General features: G+C 39.0%; 1 protein-coding gene and 1 long non-coding RNA gene across 5 annotated transcripts in view; both read right to left on the bottom strand.

The window, feature by feature from the left end:
• LOC133608768 (uncharacterized) overlaps positions 1 to 12,398 on the bottom strand; it is a 115,646-nt gene extending 103,248 nt beyond the window's left edge. For 3 of the 4 annotated variants that reach the window (XM_061964302.1, XM_061964285.1, XM_061964310.1), the window contains exon 1: positions 5,524 to 5,788. In XM_061964302.1, the coding sequence (XP_061820286.1) occupies positions 5,524 to 5,602 (79 nt within the window). In that variant the 5' untranslated portion in view covers positions 5,603 to 5,788. Of the gene's footprint in view, positions 1 to 5,523; positions 5,789 to 12,223 lie in introns of those variants that run through there. The other variant, XM_061964293.1, reaches the window with a different exon arrangement.
• A 5,222-nt stretch (positions 12,399 to 17,620) lies between these two features.
• Positions 17,621 to 21,837, bottom strand: LOC133611312 (uncharacterized). The gene is made up of 3 exons (XR_009815984.2): positions 19,973 to 21,837; positions 18,719 to 19,452; positions 17,621 to 18,657 (listed from the first exon to the last, which is right to left on the bottom strand). It is a non-coding gene; the product is annotated as an uncharacterized lncRNA (long non-coding RNA).
• Between the last annotated feature and the right edge of the window lie 252 nt (positions 21,838 to 22,089).

Here is a 22,089-nt window from a genome sequence, read left to right on the forward strand (position 1 = left end):
GAGCCATGCTGAATGACACACTCGATAAACAACATTAAAGAGATGAAATTCTTACCAAAACAAGTTAGGGTGCTCCAAATACAACTTTGTCGCTCTTGATACGATACCGATATTGGAGCCTTGAATATAAGCCAATACCGATGTCATCAAAAATCATACATACTTTTATTATTTTGCGGTGGGTAGTGTTAGAAAAGGTTTGATCAAGTAAAATGTGTCAAACGGAGAACAATGGTAGGTATGAAAAACACTGATGTACTTGTTGTCAACTCTCTGGAATGGACTTATGCTGTCTTTAAGTTTAAGTTGAAGTGGAGTATTGGTTGTTTATTTAGCAACACCTTGTGGCAACAACAAATCATTCAATTAAGTTCATGACGCAGTAAGTTAAATGATGCGGACACATTTGTTACTGGATACTTTCCATTAGGCTTCTGCCAGGGAGTTGCAATTAGGGGCACTTATTACGTATGTCTAGCTTGCGTGCTATTGTATGCTTAGCTGTTGTGTAGCTGCTAGCTCTTAGTAGCCTATAGTAAACAGTGATTCTCAAACTGTGGTCCGTGTGCTACTGGTGGTACGCCAAATAATCACTTCTCAAAAGTACAGTTTTATTTTCCTACATTCAACACACTATTACTGTTCAAACTCTGTGCAATGTTACAGTGGCCAAAACTAATAAATATACTTGTTAAATAAAACCTCTGCCTTGTTTTTAATGACTACTTAGGCTTACGATGCTACTGTATTTTATTTAATATTGGTCATTATGGTGGTGCTTAGAGAGCCAACTGTTATTTTAGCTGGTACTTGGTGAAAAAGGTTTGAGAACCACTGGCCTAGCATGTTTACCTTTCGTAAATGACTTGACTAAAGAACAAGAAAAGACCAACCTTGTGTGTTTATTGGAGAACATTTGGATGTTAACTGGCTGTCCAGCTGTGCACAAGTAAACACACTGCATGACTGTTTGTATCAGAGATTATATCCGACATTTTAAATGCCCAATACTGTATGTGCCTTTTTGCTGATATAATAATAATAAAAATAATCGATTATATAGCTCTCTTGTAGACACTCAAAGCGTCGATATCCTAAATCAATATTTTACACCCCTATAAGGAATGATACCGCATTGATTCGTAAACAAATGGAATTGTTGGAAGAGAAAGTGAATGTCTTGAAAAATCTAAATGATTTAAAAAGGATCCCTTCATATCGCAAATGACGTGTAAGATTGAGGATTGAACAATGCTATAGTGACTGAGCTCCGAATTACAGGCAGGCCTAATGTCAAAGTAGCTGATAGCAGAGGAGGATAAGATGATTTTGCTTCTACGACAGGCGGCCAACTTTATGCAATCAAAGGAGGCGACTGTGGATGTCAACAACATGGACACACACGTTTCAGTGTCTGTCGAAAATAACATCACACAGTCAACCTCACAAAGTTCACATCATCAAAAAAACAAGGTGGCCTGCCTGAGGCAGAGAGTTAAACTGAAAGGAACAAACACTGACCTCAACTAGAAAGAGCACAAGTTGCAGAAGCAGGGGACAACTCAGGGCACTTGGAGCTCCAACTGTAAAATCTACAACAAGTTAAAAATTAAATCCTGCTTAAGGCCCTAATTTAGCCAGGGGCTGCCCTGTGTAGGAATAAATACTGTATACGCTTGTAACCACATGATGTAATTGTGACTTCAGCATGTCTGAAATAAATTTAATTATACCACACCAATTGACACCTTCCCCAAAAGTTTCCACAACAACATTGCCATCACTAGCATCGCTAAATAGCTGAGATGCTAACAGGACTTCAAGACACATTAAACAGAGACTGTGCTCTCTTAGAATAGACTAATACATCTATACTCAGAGGAATATGACACAGAAGTGTCTACAACAGGAAGTGAACGCGCGTGAACATGAAACATGAAAACATTAAGCTCCTTTAAAACTTCATTTTTTTCAATGTCCTAAAATTTCGCGCTGTCTTTAAAATTCCACATTTTCTGACGGAAAAAAATCCCAAGATTAAAAGAATAGATGAAAAAATTGTAAATATTATTATTTTATTAATTCCAAAAAAACTTTTAGGATTTCCATTTTCCATACTCTAAAAATTCCCAATTTTATTTTCCAGAAATACCCCATTTTCCAAGCACATGGTGTACCCCGCCTTCCGCCCGATTGTAGCTGAGATAGGCTCCAGCGCCCCCCGCGACCCCAAAGGGAATAAGCGGTAGAAAATGGATGGATCTTAACAATTCAGACGATTTCAACACCAACACAATATTTTGTTCATCCAGCTGTATAATCATTCGCCAAACAGCAATATATGATATTTGTCTATTACCTGACCGCTTCTATGTTAGCTACCTCTCTTTGTTTATATTGTATATTTTATGCTGCCCTTTTTTTTTTTTTTTGCTGCAGCCGTTACATATACTGTAATATTGTACATGGTAATTGGGCTTTGTTATACATTGTATATATTATATGAAATACAATATAATGTAATAATATAATATATTAGTATATATTATATACTGTATATATAATATATAAATATTACATATATTTTATATTGCTACTATGGTACATTTTTAGTCTACTTTATACCTGCATTATCTTTTCCATCCTTACCCTTTCCATCTTTTGTAACTGAGCTACTGTGTGGAACAATTTCCCTTGTGGATCAAAAAAGTTTGTCTAAGTCTTTTCCTGAAATTCCACATTTTACATAAGATTAATGTGCTTCGATCTAGAGAATTCTTACAACCTCCACATTTTTCAACCAATTAAAACTATTCCAAAGTTCAGACAAGAGCTGTAACAATATGAACATTTCAATGCATGGCTATTTTTGACCAGGTGTATTATAGTTATTATTATTACGGTACTGTTGAATGTGCTCAAAAAGTACTTAAACACACACTAAAATATTTTGATTAAGTTGTCTTTAAAAAATAATATACATGAACACACAATGTTGACTGAAGAAACATTAAATATTGATTTGGCTTCTTAAAAACAAGGTATTTTTTTTGAGTGTTTAAACATGTTTATCTTCTTCCCTTTTATTTGTGAAGGTCTTAGGGTGTTTTTAATGATAAGGGCAAACTCAAGTGTTGCACGTCGTTTATATGACATCACTTCCTGTTGAAGACACTTCTGTCTGTTTAGATCACGTTTTGTGAGTATAGACGTATTACTCTGATCTACAGCCTGTAGGATCAATGTACACAAATGAATCTCTTAGTTGTTCAGACTGTAACGTGTTTATACAAGTTTATATTTGGGTAAGTCGTTTCTTGATGGGGAAAGATGTTAATATTTTGCGTTTTCATATTAACATTTAATATAGCTAGTGATTAGCGGCGCTAATACGTGCTAGCAATTAGCAGGGCTATATTGCTAGCTGGCTAGCAATTAGCTGTGCTATGCTGCTACCCATCGATCAAAGCGTTAGCTGCTAAAGCTATCCCTGCTATTTGCTTACCCTAGCACAGTGGTTCTTAACCTGGTTTCGATCGAACCCTAAGGGTTCGGCGGAACCCCTGCCGCGGAGGTCAAGACACACCTGACTCATGGTGTAAATAAAAACTTCTCCCTATCGACGTATTATGGATACCCCCAAACAATGTTCCCTCTAATTTTCCATATGCGTGAGCAAACGTAAAAACTCCTTGAGCATTCAGTGGAGCACATGTGAGCGACGTCAGACATGCACATGCACTGTGGCCACACCAGCAGCACACCTGTCCCAAACCTGACTAAATAACAAGTTAAATGTTTTATTATTATAATCAAATGACAGCAGTCATTTCCATGAGATTATTTTCTAATATAAGTGTTTTGGCCCACTTACAATGAAAATAACAAAAAATAATGTTTTTCATGAGCTTTGTACTAGTATTGTATGTTTGGGTGGGGTTCCTGCTTTGGAAATAATTTGTACCCCTTTCAGATATCGCATTTAGTTCCCACTAAAACATTCACATGTTGCACAATGAGATGTAAACATGGGATCATGTGTACATTCCTGTAACTTTCTGTTTGTAAAATATATCTTTATTAGTATTTCTTTAAAATAATAACATCATTTCATGATTAATATTTATAAATTAAGATTAAATTAAACACAAAAACATTTTATTTTTCACTAAAGAAGGGTTCGGTGAATGCGCATATGAAACTGGTGGGGTTCGGTACCTCCAACAAGGTTAAGAACCACTGCCCTAGCAGCAGTGTGCTAGCTTGCTTCTCCAGTAAATAAACAGTATCAACGGGCCATGAGTGTGGCTATCAATTATGGTTTTATGATCATTTTAATTCAAAGCAATAACACTAAATGTTGGGAGTTTCACCCCAGTTTATCATCAATACAGTTTATTGTTTCCTCATACGTCGAAATCTTCAGCTCATTCCTGGTTACTTATATTCCACATCTATTAAATTCCCACATTTTATTAGCACAAAGGCGATTTGATCTTGAGAATTGATTGTACTTCTACATTTCTCTTCCAATTAATACTTGAAAACATTAAGCTCATCTAAAAAAATCAGTCTGTTACACCCAAAATGTTGTATTTTCTGGCCCCAAACTAATTTACTAATTTAATCCACTTCAAGAAACTCTTCAAATTTAAAGTGTTTACAAAGTACAAAGAAGAAGAACCATGACATTCTGAATTTATTTCATCCATCCATTTATTTCCTAGATAATCTTACTTATCTCACCATATGAAATATAACTTACTTCACTCATTATTATTTATTTATTTTTATTACTTTTGGAGAACAGGAAGTGAACAAAAGTTTTAGCAACTGTTATGTAAGGAAAAGGGGTAGGATTATATAAGCTCTGCTTCTTTCTACTCTTTTTCGAACATGTTGAATAGAGAAACTGGAAATTGTGATGTATCATGTTGTATGCATGAATGTTCGAAATAAACACAAACTCAACTCATTTCAAAACTTGCCATCAAAATAATAAAATGTTTTCCTCCACATTTGTCAACAAATTCACATCACTCCAACACCCCGTCTATGTTTAATATTCTAAAAAAGTCAGATTTTCTTGAAATGTCACATTTTCCATAACATCAATTTCCCTTTGATCTGGAGAATTATTATGCTTCACATTCCTCAAACAATTCAAAACTTAAACATTTAGGTTATTTTCAACATCCCCCCAAAAAAATCCCGTTAGACTAATCAGTTCCACATTTTTTGATCCAAACCATTCAGCTCATTCAAAACATTTAGTCTATCTAGTTTTAACATACCAAAAATGTCCTTGTTTTCACAGAATTCCACATTTTGAAAGCCAAAAATGAATGTTCCAGCATTTTAGTTCATCTTCATATCTTCAAAATCCTCAAAGTCTGTAGTTTGTTATCATTGACTGACAGAGATGTTATGGTTATTGACTGACCATGCTAAGAAAACGATTGGCAGGTCAACATCAAGTCAATCACAAGAGACGAAATAACAGGAGACAAAAGTCAACTGTACCTTTCCTCCATGGAGCCAAGATGGAGAATGACTTGTGCCATCTGATCACCATCCCACTCTTCTTCATCTTCGCACTCATCTTCCAAACTTCACCTTTTGTAACCTGGATCTCAACTTCCTCAAAGACTCCTCATTATGGCGAGAAAAACATCCTCTCACGCCTTAAAGTCCAGGATTAGTTGCTAGATTTGTTGTTGTCCTCATGAAGGGTAGTGATGCCTCTGTCTGTGTGTGTGTGTGTGTGCGTGTGTTTTCATGTCCTCCAGCTGAGGGGAAAAGGGGCCAGGCTCCAACAGCAGAGCTGGGAGTCTTAAGAGAAGAAGGAGGAAGAGGAGGAGTGGCAGCCTGCCAGAGGAAGTCAGATAATGCAGAAAGAGGAATGCAGGCGGAGAAGCAGCCAATCACAATAGAAAGGTTTAACCCATAAGAACCAGAAGCAGAAGTAAATACAGACATTTAAAGTGGTTTAGGGATGTCCCGATCCAGGTTTTTGCACTTCCGATCCGATACCGATATTGTTTTTGCACTTCCGATCCGATACCGATACTGACCGATACTGGCCTATCCGAGCATGTATTAAAGTTTAAAGTCATTTAGCCTACTTAGTTGTCAGAATCATGTTGAAAAGGGTTTTAGTACTCTTGATAACAACTAGCCAGCTGTATTAGGGGAGTTTGAATAATACACAATGGTTGGTAACAAGAAACTGACCTGTTTATTCAAGGATAAACACAAAATAGACAAAATTATACATGACGAACAGAAATGGCATCATTGAACTAGGGCTGGGCGATATGGCCTTTTTTAATATTGCGATATTTTAAGGCCAATATATATCTCGATATTTTGCCTTAGCCTTGAATGAACACTTGATGCATATAATCACAGCAGTATGATGATTCTATGTGTCTACATTAAAACATTCTTCTTCATATTGCATTAATATATGCTACTTTTAAACTTTCATGCAGAGAAGGAAATCACAACTAAAAAAAATCACTATTTTTTTCATACGGTGTTGATGTGGAAATGTTTGCCTCGGCATTTTGATGGTGTGGGCGTGTGGCACCAAATGGAGATAAGCGTCTCGACAGACGTTACAATATTTGAACAATGATGACGAAAACTGTTTTTGTCTGTCGTGTCCGTGTGTCGAAAATTGTTATGCGCTTATTTTTTTATTTGATTTTGTGCGTGGCATAGATTTGCCGTGCGCAGAGCAGTGCGCAATTGCACAGGCGCACACCTTAGAGGGAAGGTTGCTTGCACGGCTCCGCTAGCATCACAGCTAACGTTAGCCATGCTGCTACCTCTCTGCTCGGGGAGGACGTATACGTATGTGACGTATGACGTGACAATATGTGACGTATGAGGTGACAGTATGTGACGTGTGTAAGAAGCTGCGCTTGCTGTCTGTGAGAGGGAGACACAGGAAAGAGTGAGAAGAGCCTGTCGTGTAATGCCAGCAGCTAAAAGCAACTGCGTGAGAATCCACAGACCTGTGGATGTGTTGAAGGTGTGCTGGAAAATGCGGAACGGAAATTGGGGAGCAGCAGCAAAGTGGAATGTATTATTTGAATCGGTGCGTTGGAAAACACGGACCGGAGTTTTTTTTTTTAAACTGGATCTGGATCGGCATTTTCCCATGCCTTGCCGATACGCATTTTTTTGCAAATATCGGCAGCCGATCCGATCCAAATATCGGATCGGGACATCCCTAAAGTGGTTACATAGTTCATGCAAAATGTTTTTGGTGTAGCATAAATCTCATTTGAATTCAACAAAGAAGTAATTGAACCTGTAACATTTATTATTGTCTTATTAGCACATCTCTGCCAAGACACTGAGAGGCAGTGTTGACTAGTCGGGGTGCTGGAAAAAAATGATTCATATCCGAATCGCGATTCTTAATTTTTTACAATTCTGAATCGTTGTCTATTATATAATTTGTCTAATATATAATATAATATAGTATATATTATATACTGTGTGTATATTATAAATATAAATATATATATATATACACACACACACACACACACACACACACACACACACACACACACACACACACACACACACACACACACACACACATACATACATACATACATATATATATATATATATATATATATATATATATATATACATACATACATACATACATACATACATACATACATACATACATACATACATACATACATATATATATATGTATGTATATAGATATATGTATGTCATATTGCTACTATGGTACATTTTTAGTCTACTTCATACATTTTGTTATCGCCCTCTTTTTGTGCTCTTGTGTGCACGATCCTTTCCATCCTTTGTAACTGAGCTACTGTGTGGAACAATTTCCCTTAGGGATCAATAAAGTTTGTCTCAGTCCAAGTCTAAATCTAAGTCTATCTGTGTTGGCCTTCCGTCCAAGTGCAGCTGGGGACAAACGGTAGAAAATGGATGGATGGATGGATCAATTCATATTTTTCAAGAAACAAATTTGAAAAAATGTTTATAAGAATAAATGTTTTTAAATACATTTGTCAGGCAAATCTCCAAGCTTACTTTTTACACTTTATGATAATTTCTATATTATACAATATATTGCGAGAATCATACTGAATCAAGAAACAATTCTTAATTGCATCATCATCCCAGGAATCAGAATTAAATCGGGAGTTGTTGTAAGGCAGACTGATGTTCAGTGATGTTTCCAAATGACCGTAAGTCTTGAACTATACAAAGTATTTCAATGGTTGGAATCTGCGCTTTTGCATGATATACTAGTAACTATGGTAATCTAAGTCACAGCAGCTCAGAGGAGGCACCAAGCAGTGTGGGTGGGGAGCGTTTTCACAGTGTGTTTCCAGAGCGGCCAGCCTGGGTGTGTTAGGGACAGACATACTTGCCAACCTTGAGACCTCCGATTTCGGGAGGTGGGCGTGGGGGGAAGGGAGAGGTGGGGCGTGGTCGGGGGTGGGCGTGGTTGGGGGCGTGGTTAAGAGGGGAGGAGTATATTTACAGCTAGAATTCACCAAGTCAAGTATTTCATATATATATATATATATATATATATATATATATATATATATATATATATATATATATATATATATATATAAGAAATACTTGACTTTCAGTGAATACTAGCTATATATATATATATATATATATTTATTTTTATTTTATATATATATATATATATATATATATATATATATATAAATAAATAAGAGAAATACTTGAATTTCAGTGTTCATTTATTTACACATATACACACACATAACACTCATCTACTTATTGTTAAGGGTTGAATTGTCCATCCTTGTTCTATTCTCTGACACTATTTTTCTAACCATGCTGATGATGCATTCTGCTTCGTCTCCTTGTTATGTGCGCAGTTGTGCACTGCACTCTCTAAAAGCCGTAGGTATTATTGTCACATATGCATGTACAGTAGATGGCAGTATTGCCCTGTTTAAGAGTGTCACAACATTGCTGTTTACGGCAGACGAACTGCTTTACGGTAGACGAAAACGTGACTGCTGTTGTTGTGTGTTGTTACCGCGCTGGGAGGACGTAAATGAAACTGCCTAACAATAAACCCACATAAGAAACCAAGAACTCGCCCTCGATCATTCTACAGTTATAACATGATTGGGCAGGCACGCTGTTTATATTGTGGGAAAGCGGACGTGAAAACAGACTGTCGACACGTCACTCAGGTCCGCATGGAGCTGGAGGGGGCGTGGCCTCCAGCTCCGCCTGAATTTCGGGAGATTTTCGGGAGAAAATTTGTCCCGGGAGGTTTTCGGGAGAGGCGCTGAATTTCGGGAGTCTCCCGGAAAATCCAGGAGAGTTGGCAAGTATGGGGACAGACGCGGAAGGAGATTTTTACAACAAAGTTCTAAAGCTTAGTGATATATCAGATTGTAGGTGGTGGTGGTGGGTGGTTTGTGGGGGGAAGGGGGGGGGGTTTAACCCTTCACGTTCATATGTTGCTGTGTTTGTTGCATTTTTGTTGCGATTTGCTTGATTGTAAAATATGTCGATCGAGAGGGGGTGTGAAGTTCATATGTTGTCAATATTCAGTGTTTTATCGTTCATAGTTAATATTGTAAATCCCACATTCTTTATTTTCATGTACATTCTGGGTGCCTCATTCAGAAAAAAATTTAAAATTCCATTCCGTTTTTTAAGGCGGTCTGTCGTAACGTTTTTAGCATTCAATCAGACATTGTGAGGTTTTGTATTCGTGTTCCTAAAAATAGATATACCGGCCCCCAAACACATTTTTTTCTCCAAATTCTGCCCCCCATATTTGTATATGTTCTATATAATTAGCTTTTACATCTGGACATTTAGATTTAATTGTTAGTATTTAACATTTAGATTCAACATTTATATTTAATATTTATATTTATATTTAATATTTGGATTCAACACTTATATTTAACTTTTCTTTTTTTTTTTTTTTAATCTCTAATGTGAATACAATTAGCTAAATGTAGGAAAAGTAATATAGATGTGAGAAAAGCAATATAAATGTGAGAAAAGTGAGCTGAAAAATAAAAATATATCGGCTACAAAAGTGTGATTGATCTTGTACATTTAGCACCCTATACTGTACATGCGATTGTGTGTTTTTGCGATTGGATCATTTGGGTGTATTTGTGCGCCATTTTTGGACATTTTAAAGTGTCATCATGGCCTCTTACGGGATAGAACAAAGCAGGAAATGAAGACTCGCCCCTTAGAGCGGTTAAAAATAGTTGTTTCTTTTTAAATGAGGCACTGGTATTTTTATTTGGAACACAATAACAAACTTTGTATAATGAATGACACTCATGAGTTTTGAGACACATGGTCCCAATAAATAGTTTTCTACCAAATGTCTTCAAGAGACGCCTGCTGGTGGGAAAAAAAAAGCAGCAGACATTGTAACCAACATCCTCCTGAGAAGCAGAGTCCTGTGCAGTCAGTGGGCATTTGTGTTTTGAATGACATGGCTAATTCCTTTGTAAATTGTCTAACTCTGAAGATCAAAAATAAATGTCCACTGCAGAAAATGCTGCTCCTCAGGAGAAGATATTAAACACCAGTGAGTAGCTAATGTTGTTTTGTGTCCAATTTTGTGTTGAACTATTGAAAAAAGGGTAATGTTTAAAAAAAAATCATAATGCCAACAAATGGTCCAGCGCCATGTCGATACTATTAAAAACTTGAAAATTATCTTAAGTGCAATTATTCATGATTTAAAAAAATGCAAGTACGAGTTAACAACGGACAAAATGATATTATTTAAAATATTTTAAACGTTTGAGAGTCAAAATGTTTCCGGAAAGAATGCCAATCCAATTAATCCATTCCAGACAGTTAGTTTGTACCTTTCTTTGTCCCCATGGCGAATTTGTATGCAGTAATACTCAATAAAAAAGCAGAGAATTAGTCACCAACAACTCGTCAAAATTAATTATTTGGCACTCGATTCAACAGAATGATAAGCGGGCAGGCGGACTAGTTTGTTAGGCGTAATTTGGCTGGACAAGAGTCAATATGGTAAAACTGGGCAAACTTTTGGTGAACATTCCATCAAAAACTGAATTATATGAAAACTGAACACTATTATTCAGCTTTTGCTTGCGCTACAGCAGGGGCGTGCAATCAGGGGAGGCACAGCTTCACTTGCCATGATGAAAAAAAAAAACATACAAAACAATAGGCTAATAAAACCAGACGCGGCAGTGGCGATTATTTCTGCTTTGATTTAGTGCGCAAGCAAGTTAGTGCTCATGAGCACTTTGTTTGTGAATGGGACTATGACGTATATGATAACATTATTATGGTTTACTTTCTGGTAACCTGGCCTAATTCTTCTGTATTGAATTAACTTGGAGCATTTCTCTCATGCAGTTGTTTTTGACATTTGCTCTGTTCTTACTTAGCGGTTTACTTGTTGAACGATTGTGACGGCGGCATTTTCGTTGGATGGTGCATTTCAGGTTCCAATCCACACAATCTGATGACAATTACATGTACTCATACACTCTTTTATCAGTCCTGTTGTTAGATTCTGTGTTTTGTGTTGTTGAGATGCAACAACAAGGCACAGCTGCAGCCGTTTGACATTTCATGTAATGACTGATGGCGGTGTTTGATTCCTTGTCTGCCTCCTGTATTTCCCCTGTTCCTGTTTAATTTTAATTTTAATGTTTTCCTGACTATTTTCATTGTTCTGTCCCAGCCACCCTTTTGGTTTGCTGATTTTTTGTGTTCATCCTTTTTCCAATTTTATCAGTTATTTTTTTATTTTGTGCACTCTATAAATACTTTTGTCACATCCTGTTACACCATGTGCCCTATTTTGAATGTGTGAGTGTTCTCCCGTGTTCAGTGCTTTTAATTTGGTGGATCTTCCTGTTACAGTTTTTCTCTAACCACTTGACGCCTGCCTTTTGAGCGCTAGCTGTTGCTTGCACCTGTTTTGTGTTTTCAATTAGGACTATTAAAGTTGAGTCGTGGCCGGCAAACTTTGTTGAATGAACAGGCATTCGTGTGGACGCTCTTTCCTCCTGTCATGAATTTTCGCTGCCTGTCAGATTTAGTTTAGATTTCACCCTACGCTTCGGTGCCCTTCTAAGCGGCACTCGTCTTTTGTTTGTTTTTGCCATTATATTAATGAGTTTTTTACCTGCACGTTGCCGCTTCGGCGTTTCTGCAGCTTTGGGTCGTATCGCCGTCATACAAGCGTCACGATGAGTTTGAAATAAACTGACACCAACCAACTCATCCGAAACAACCAGGACATACAAGTGTTCCCGCCGAGGAGATCAAAGCAAAAATTGATTGGGGCGCTTTCGATTAATGTTGTGTCGTTCGCGAACGATTCGTTCGAACGAACGAATCTTTTGAGTGAACGTACTGAACCGAATCGCTTCATGAACTGATTCGTTCCTTTCTCAGTTCAGTTGAGCTCCGCCGCGACCATGCCGGTATGAGTGGAACTGGCGCATTCTGTGACGTCGGCGAACGACGCAGCCAGCTACTCATCATGGGGGCGGGGGGAGGGACTGAGCGAACGATTCGTTCACCGCGGATTAACGACATGAATCACTCAGTGAACGACAACGCTCTCGCTCTCTGCTCTGCTTGCCCCAATGCCGCGGGTGATTCTCCTCCCGTCGCGGGGATATGTTTCATGCCATTGGCATCCGCTCTCCATTCATTCTCCAAGCTAACGGCTAATGTTGACTCAAGCCACATGAAAACAAACACACACATTATCTCAACACATAAAGTTATGAGAGTAGAGGAGACAGAAAGAAAGTCAGTGCAGGGCAAGGCTGAGCAGCAGCGACGCGAGGGGGAGGGGCGGGGGGTAAAGTGTAGGGCAGGCTGTTTGAGAAGATTTAAAATAAAAATAATAACTAATGTATGTACATATACATGGGCTATTATTTATCTTGATTTTTATATTATTTAAGCTATTTATTTTCTTTTTTATTGCATATTTAAGTTGATATTTCCATTTTTATATTTTTAAATGTAAGCTACAGAAATTTTAGTTTTAATGTTGGCTTTTCTGGCACTTGGTTTAATATTTGTTTTGTTTTATTTAAGGTAGCCTATTTATTTTCTTTTTGTTTGCACATTTAAGTTAATATTTTCTTTGTTATATTTTTAAACATAGGCTACAGAACATTTAGTTTTTATGTTGGCATTTCTGGCTTTCAATTTATTTGTTTTATTTTGAAGGTATTTATTTTCTTTTTGTTTGCATATTTAAGTTTACATTTTCTTTGCTACAGAACATTTCGTTTTTATGTTGGCATTTGTTAAGCGTTTCTTAATTTAATATTTGTTTTTGCACTAAACAAACGAGGCCTATTTATTTAACTGTTGATTGCAAGCATTTTAGTAGGCTATTACTATTTTTTTTATTTCCCACTTTTATTTCTTTCTTATTTTCATTTCAGTGCAATAAAACATATTTAACAACCAAGACATTTAGTCACATTTTGTTTATTGGAGAGGCCGGAAACGCACACACAGTGTTTTTAAAAGTAACGGAATCTCTACAGCTGCAATGTCTGTTAATTTGCGAACGTCAAGGGGAGTCTGTCAGGGCAGAGAGCGATTCACGTCTGTCGCCCTCTGGCACACAGAACTGCTACTGCAGAAGTGATTCGGTGATTCGCCGACCTGCGCACAGAACTGCTACTGCACAAGTGATTCGGTGATTCGCCGACCTGCACACAGAACTGCTGCTGCAGAAGTGATTCGGTGATTCGCCGACCTGCACACAGAACTGCTACTGCACAAGTGATTCGGTGATTCGCCGACCTGAACACAGAACTGCTGCTGCACAAGTGATTCGGTGATTCGCCGACCTGCACACAGAACTGCTACTGCAGAAGTGATTCACGTTCACGTACTGAACTGTGCTGACTGTGTCACTCACTGCCTGGTGTACTGCATGCACAGAGCTGTGTAGGGACTCGCGTTCACCCTTTTTGCTGCTTCTCCCGCGAATGTCTGCACTGTACTGTACTACGCACGCGCCCCCGGGGGGGGGGGGTGTGATTCGGTGAACGAATTTTTTGAAAGAATAAATTTAAGGAACTGATTCTAGTGATTCAGTACAGTCAAAAGAACTGCCGATCCCATCACTAGCACTGTACTGTACTACGCACGCCCCCTCCCTCCTTTTTTTGGGGGGGGGGGGGGGGGGGGTGATTCGGTGAACGAATTTTTTGAAAGAATAAATTTAAGGAACTGATTCTAGTGATTCAGTACAGTCAAAAGAACTGCCGATCCCATCACTACTAGCAACCGGTCGCCATATTGAATTCGTTGAAAACAAACCAGCTCACAGCGAACACAGCATTGACAGAAAAGGCATTTAACTAGGTTTCACGGCATTTTAAACTGTTCTAAATGGCGTATGATTATGTAAATAGTCTTTCCAGTGAGGCTAGGTTAAGATACGAGTTAAAATGTTCTGTAGTTGGATTAAACGACTGCCCTTACCGCCTGAATTCCAGCAGATGCGTGGATTGATAATCCTACACAATGGCCGGACATGGAATTTGGAAATCTTTATGTCTACCTCACAAGCGCAACAGGTCGGTTGTTAGCTTCGGTTGTTATATAACGAATAAATCACATAAAAATTGTTAAATCACCCAAGGTATGTTGATAAATGATAAGGATGACACGGTGGCTACCAGTATCTGTATATTTATTATATCTGTAGAGAGCTCATTCAAATTCAGTTCAGTATTATGATTTATTATTTGCTGAATTACTGTTCCTTTTTTAACTGAATTATACCTTGAATCAACAATTTAGGATTTGAAGTCACCATCGAACCAGAATTCTCAGTTTTCGACCAAAACAGTCAAATTGGTGGTTCCAACAATAACAAAATAGTCCAATTTGTATGTTCCATATTTTTTGCTGGTTTGTGCCATCGAAACTATCGATTGTGTTGCTATAATTTGAGTTATGTTTCAAATAAGCATCATGAACTATGCTTCACTGCCTCTGGGGGGCAGTAGACAGACTGGTACGTCTGTGGAATTACAAGTTGTAACGCAGCTTTTGCAAGTTTTACCTTTCCAGCCCACTAAGTACGACAACAAAATATTACACCTTCGGGCAATGTAAGCATGTTCAAACACTTAAGTTGTATACAAAGCTGAATGCACACTGCTAAAGCAAAAATGCAAGGTTGGTTAATCTCAACAGACCTAAATACAATTTGCAAAGGAATTAACGTGTTCTTATCTTACATAAGGATTGTGACTCATATGCAATATTCAAAACAAAAGTGCAGTTCCTTAAGGGATGTTTAATACACTTGGTCCATGAGTTGTTAATCAACTATTCACTGATCTCTCTCTGTCCCAGTTGTACTTAAACATGCTGTTCAGCCTATTATGAAGAGCAACATTGATCCTGCAGAACTGTAATTATAGGCCTATTACTGGCGTGTCTAAAGCAGCGTTTCTCAAAGTGTGGGGCGCGCCCCACTGGTGGGGAATAGAGACATGACAGGTGGGGCGCGAGGAACGGGAGGAAATTTCACTTTAAATTTTTTTATTTATCATTATATTCTTAGATTTTTTTTTTTTACTATGCTTTCATTTTCTATACACACTGTAAATCACTTTGTGATTCTGTCTGTGAAATCCGCTATATAAATAAATGGAAATTACCGGTACTTATTTTTACTGTAGGCTTAATTTCTCGGTAGGAGCGAAAGTTTGACAGACATAGCAACAGTAACTAATGGGGGCGGGGCTAAGCGGAACAAACTTTCGCGCGGATGTTGTAGCAGGCTAATGTGTGGACCACAATTACACAAATATATACATTTGTGACTCGCACCTCAAAGGTCGTCGAGCCAGAGCCAGTGCCTGCAGAGAAACAAAAATCTGACGAGTGCTTCACCGGGAAGCACTCGCGTCAAGGCAGCTAAGCCCCGAACTCAATGAGGTTTTAACAGATGTTGTGAGCGCGGTAAATTTGATCAAAACACGACCACTGAAAGTGCGACTGTTCTCTGCACTGTGAGGAAATGGGAGCTGATCATACAGCCGTGCTGTTTCACAGTGAAGCAAGGTGGCTCTCCCGGGGAAAAGTGCTGTCACTTGCCCTGTCTTGCCAAATGCATATAGCTCCTCCTTTTTTTTGCAAAGATTGCAAAGTGGCACTTTTATTTTATTTATTATTGAACTTGATGCAAGTTATTTGATTTATTATTGAACTTGATGCAAGTTATAACACTTTTTTTGATTTATTTTTGAACTTGATGCAAGTTATAACACTTTTTTTTATTTATTATTGAGCTTGATGCAAGTTATTTGATTTATTACTGAACTTGATGCAAGTTATAACACTTTTATTTGATTTATTATTGAACTTGATGCAAGTTATAACACTTTTTTTGATGTATTATTGAACGTGATGCAAGTTATAACACTTTTGTTTGATTTATTATTGAACTTGATGCAAGTTATAACACTTTTTTTAATTTATTATTGAACTTGATGCAAGTTATAACACTTTTTTTGATTTATTATTGAACGTGATGCAAGTTATAACACTTTTTTTGATTTATTATTGAACTTGATGCAAGTTATAACACTTTTTTTGATTTATTATTGAACTTGATGCAAGTTATAACACTTTTGTTTTATTTATTATTGAACTTGATGGAAGTTATTTTATTTATTATTGAACTTGATGCAAGTTATACCACAGCTGCACAGTTATTTTATTTATTATTGAACTTGATGTTATTTTATGTTATTGAGTTTGAATGTATACAACTTGATGTTCAATAAATTTGAAAATGTTAAAGCTTGGCATTAGCGCTCTTTTGGGGCGATGGGGGCAGGTGGGGCTTGAAAACTCCCCCTTGTCCAAAGTGGGGGATGACAAAAAAAGTTTGAGAACCACTGGTCTAAAGTATGGCCTAGGGAACAGTTGCGGCCTGTAGCTAATTTTTAACAGCCTGTGGTACATTCTACAATCACTATTAAAAATGTTTTTGAAAAAAAATTAATAAAAAAAACTCAAATGTTATCAATTGTTAACCTATTCAATGCTTTAATTACTTAACATGTACAAATTTACCAGTACTTTGAAATACTCCTCTGGGAAAATGTTTGTTTTCCAAATAAAAAACAAGTTTCCTTCGAGTTTAATCTCAACAGACCTAAATACAATTTGCAAAGGAATTAACTAGGGTAAGTTTAACCTATGCATGTAACATTGTACAAAAGTGTTTTTCAACTTGCATTGCATGTACATTTACTGTAAGGTTTGCAGACACCCATTAATTTTCTAATTATTTGATCAAGGCCCCAGCACACACTTTAATTGGTAGTAAAATACATTGCAGAAATAAAGTAATGCTAAAACAAGATGTTCACAAAATCAACAGTTTAGAGGACTTCCATCTTTTCAGTTATCTTCACATCAAGAGGCCATAATCCAAAATGGCAACACAGCCACTCCAAATGCCAGTATATGGATGGTGCCGAGTGAGCAGCTGAGAAACAGAGGCCATGTACACTTTTCTTAGACACATTTGGTCAGCAATAGGCTTTAATTATCAAGTGATCCCGCAACTATTCACGACAGATTATTCAGCTTTTCTTTCTGACGGACCAAATCAGGCTTTTCAGCTTGCTCTTTTTGAAAATAGATCAAATTTATTTCAGGAAAGGTTGAATACAAAGAAACAATATCAAGCAAAAAAAAAAGGGAATACACAATTTTGAAGCCTGGCACCTGGACTCGTGGTGTTAATGTGCACATTTGAAAGGTGATGAATAGTCCTTGTACATTTGTTTTTAAAAGTGCCAATCAATCACCAGTACATTAACATAAATGGCTACTGTAAGGAGTGCCACGGTCACATGACCGTTAAATGGACATCCATTTAACATGTGCCGGCAAACCTGCAATTAACATCCCAGTGGTGTTCAAATGCTTCATCAAAAACACAGATAACTCCATGTACACTAGGCTGTTAAAAGCCCTTTTTGCCTGCAGACTTGCGTGTGCAGGTAGCCACAGAACTGTGTGAGGGCAGGATGCAAACAAATGTCTGGAGGGCATCACAGGCACAAAAGCTTATGGACTTTGGAGATCTAGAGCCAACTCATCTGCCTAATTTGGCCATTCTACGCTAAGCAAAACAAGAAAAGAATCATCTGGAATTAAGTGACAAAAATCCAATGTATTCCTTGCAGCTGTTAAAATACAGTTCACCTTACAGTGGTAGCATCAGAGACAATGAACTGGACATGTTTTTCTGTCACTAATGGGGTGAAACACAAATGCATGTGTACAAGACCTTCATAAAGAAAATTCACCAGACAGTATGTTTTGATGCAAGTGGATAAGTTGTAAGAAAATGGACAAGGCCAAATGGCTCATCTGGCCATATCTTCCTGTATCCGGGTGTTCTGACACGGCACAGCAGTCTCCTAGTGGTGCAAATGCTGTCGCACAATATGCTGAACGAATGGATTCGTGCAGGTGCAACTGTCCCAAAAGAAGTTGAGTGATTTTTCTCTAGCCATTCTAGGTGTTTCTCCTTATCCTGACCTAAAAAATTTACATCAATGATTTAACATTTTACTTGGTAAAAATGATGCAAAACTACCACCTTGTTTTGTCAGGGTTGATGTTGCCCACTGCATCAAGATGAGCTGCAACTAGGAGTGCATGAAGAAAACACATGATTAACAATTTTTTTTGTAAGGTCTTTAGCAAAGCTTCTTAAATCACAATGTGTGGAGCATGCAAAATAACTATTACGTGCTATCACTAATGTGGCGTTAAGTGAAGGTAATAGGGCTGGAGTCCCTTTTTCATCAGAAAGGTACAATAAATACCTGAGAGCACAAATTACACAAGAGTGTGTCAATTCCAGATGACAAGGGTAAGGAACAGGTGAACCAAGTGGATGCGTGTGCTCAGATCCAGACTGACATCCAACAGTGGGTAACTGAAATATGTGAAGAGCAGGCCACTTGCTATGGCTGATGGGAATCGCGATAACATCCACTTCCTCCCTGCGATTACTCCCCATATAATAACACTTGCAAGTTACTTACCACTCTGGACAGGAATAATGGCGCCACTATTTTACAGCGTCACTGCAAGATCAGCCGCAGTTTAAGTTCAAAAAATATAAAACAAGGTATTTTCAAACATGAAAACTTACCTATAAAGGTGCATCATTTTTTTTGCTCACCATCTTTCTTTCCTTCATCAAAAAAAGATGATGCTGCCATTGACCCTGCATCCACAGTAGAAAAGAGACAAAAGGATGCTTATCCCTGTGAGGAGTCTGATGCTGCCACAAACACGCCCAACAGATGGAGATGCTGTGGAAAACTGGAGAAGCCAAATGGTTCCAAGCAAAAAAATGGAAGATTAGTTATCTTTGTCCCAGAATGACTGCATGCACTTCCATCTACGGGCCAGAAAAAGGTAGAGCTGCGATTGATTAAAAAATGGAAACCATCAGCAGCCTCTTAAAGTCGATAAATCAAAAGTCTCTGTGCTAAACACTTTTGTTAGAGCTTATGTAGTTCTTTCTTTGAGAGTATTTTTATTGTAAATAAAAAGTATAATATTGTAAATTGTAACGAACACAGCAACCAGTTTCTTAGACTGGTAAAAGCCATCTCCACACAGGGTGTGACCCAACTGGTCTACGTGGAGGGGGCAAGATTCCTAAAGAAAATATTTGAAGCTGTCCAACTAACATCTAGTACACTACAAATAGATGCACATTGTAACATCTCTACTATGATACAGAGAACAGTGCAAGTGCTTATTTGTTAAAACAATGTTCTTCACCGTATTGCAACCTAAGCAAACAAAGCACAAGGACAGTTGCATTCATCTCTACCTCTATTTGTGTCCTCCAGACTTTTGGCATCTGTCATCTTGCAACTGCTGTGGAAGAAGGACTCAGCCTTCCTGACTCAGACTGCCTACGGCCAATCAGAGAAGACAGCAAAACAGGAAATAGTATATGTGCATGTAGGGTTACCCAGTTACAAGCTGTGAGAACTTATTTGGATTGACACTGACCTTGGCAGCCCTTGTTCAGCAACTCCAGCACAAAGGGGTATCCACCAGAGAAGATTTCCCTCGTGTGAATTCCCCTCCAACATGAAGGACAGGCCTTCACATTAATGGCAGTCATTGCTTTTCGGGCAGGCTTGACCCAGAGTGCTCTTGGACATTATGTATCCTACTGTCTATGAATGTTCTCATTCATCCAGATCATTGTCATCTCAAGGCATTGAATCGATCGCAGCTGGTCTGGTTTGTCTTAGAAGACGTTTCGTCTCTATCAGACTAGATCTGACCAATCTAAGTCTACGAGCGCGAACTGATGAAGCTTCCTCGGATGAAAGGCGAAACGTCTTCTAAGACAAACCAAACATTTCAGTTGCAATCGATTGAATGACCTGAGATAACATGCAATGTAGTAACACGCACATTTATTACACAAAATGTAATATTTACGATTTTGTTCATTTTAAGCATACATGGTGCACTAATTTCAAAAACGTATCACATTAGTTTTTTTTCTTCAACATCATTGATTACTACTCACTGCAGACTTCTGGAGAGCCAACAAACACAAAACATCACTTACATTGTTTGCTGTCACTAGGATGTAGACGGATAGAATCTTGTTATATTCCCATTTGTGACGACTTGGTCGCATCGTGATGCGGATGTGGTTCTCCCAGGGATGCAGACGGCTTCGGACACAGCTTGCAGGTAGGAATATGATTTATTTACAATATAAATCATACGATGAATAAACAAAAAGACATGCACGTAGCACAAAAGGCAAAACAAAAGGGCTAGCGTGGGAGCTAGCAAACCAAAATAGCCTAGCGTGAGAACTAGTAGCTAAGAAACAGGAAATAATCGTCGTCATCAGTTGTGTAAGAACAAACTAGGAAGCCAGACCGAGTGAGGCCAGGGCAAAGACTAAATAGCCCTCTGATTAGTGCCCGGGCAACAGGTGCGCGTCCCGAACACTAACCAGAGGCAGGTGAATGTAATCGGTTGACATGGCAACTGAAAACAAACAAACTCAAGGTGCTGAAAACACGTGACTCAAACATAAACAAACTATGATCCGGGCAGCGGATCGTAACAGTACCCCCCCCCTTAAAGGACAGATTCCAGATGTCCCTTGACACAAAATAAAACTAGAACCCAAAAAACAAGAAACAGTTCTAGAGTCAAGGGAGGGCGGAGGGAGGGTTTGGTGGTGGGTCGCCAGGCCACGTGTCCCCGAATCCACCGGGGAAGAGTCAGGTGGCGGCGGCGAGTGGAACGCCACTGCCGCAGGCGAGGCGGGCGACCACGGAAAGGCCACATGCGTGGCTGCCGAGAAGGTGGGCGTGAGTGGCGCCAGAAGTTCAGCAGCCGGAGAGTTCTAAGTCTACTTCTCGGGTGTCGCTGCTGTTTGCGCCACTGGCGTCCATACGCAAACATCCGAGAGCACCGCTTGCGCAGCCAGACCACTCGAGGTCGCTGAGACGACGATGAGGGCGAGGAAGGTAGCGGCGTCCTGGAAAAGCCCACCGGAGACGAGGAGAGAGAAGACGTCGCCGTGGAAGCAGGAGGAGTCGTCGTCGCCGTGGAGGCAGGAGGAGACGTCGTCGCCGTGGAGGCAGGAGGAGACGTCGTCGCCGTGGAGGCAGGAGGAGACGTCGTCGCGGCAGCTGGTGCAAGTCTTGGAGCCGCGACTCGTGCTAGCCTCGGAGCCGGGACAGGGGTTGGTCTTGGAGTCGGTGCTGGTGTGAGAACCAGCCTTGGAGCCGGCGCTGGTGTGAGAACCAGCCTTGGAGCCGGCGCTGGTGTGAGAACCAGCCTTGGAGCCGGCGCTGGTGTGGGAACCAGCCTTGGAGCCGGCGCTGGTGTGGGAACCAGCCTTGGAGCCGGCGCTGGTGTGGGAACCAGCCTTGGAGCCGGCGCTGGTGTGGGAACCAGCCT

The sequence above is a fragment of the Nerophis lumbriciformis genome, linkage group LG02, assembly GCF_033978685.3.
Source record: "Nerophis lumbriciformis linkage group LG02, RoL_Nlum_v2.1, whole genome shotgun sequence".
NCBI lineage: Eukaryota > Metazoa > Chordata > Actinopteri > Syngnathiformes > Syngnathidae > Nerophis > Nerophis lumbriciformis.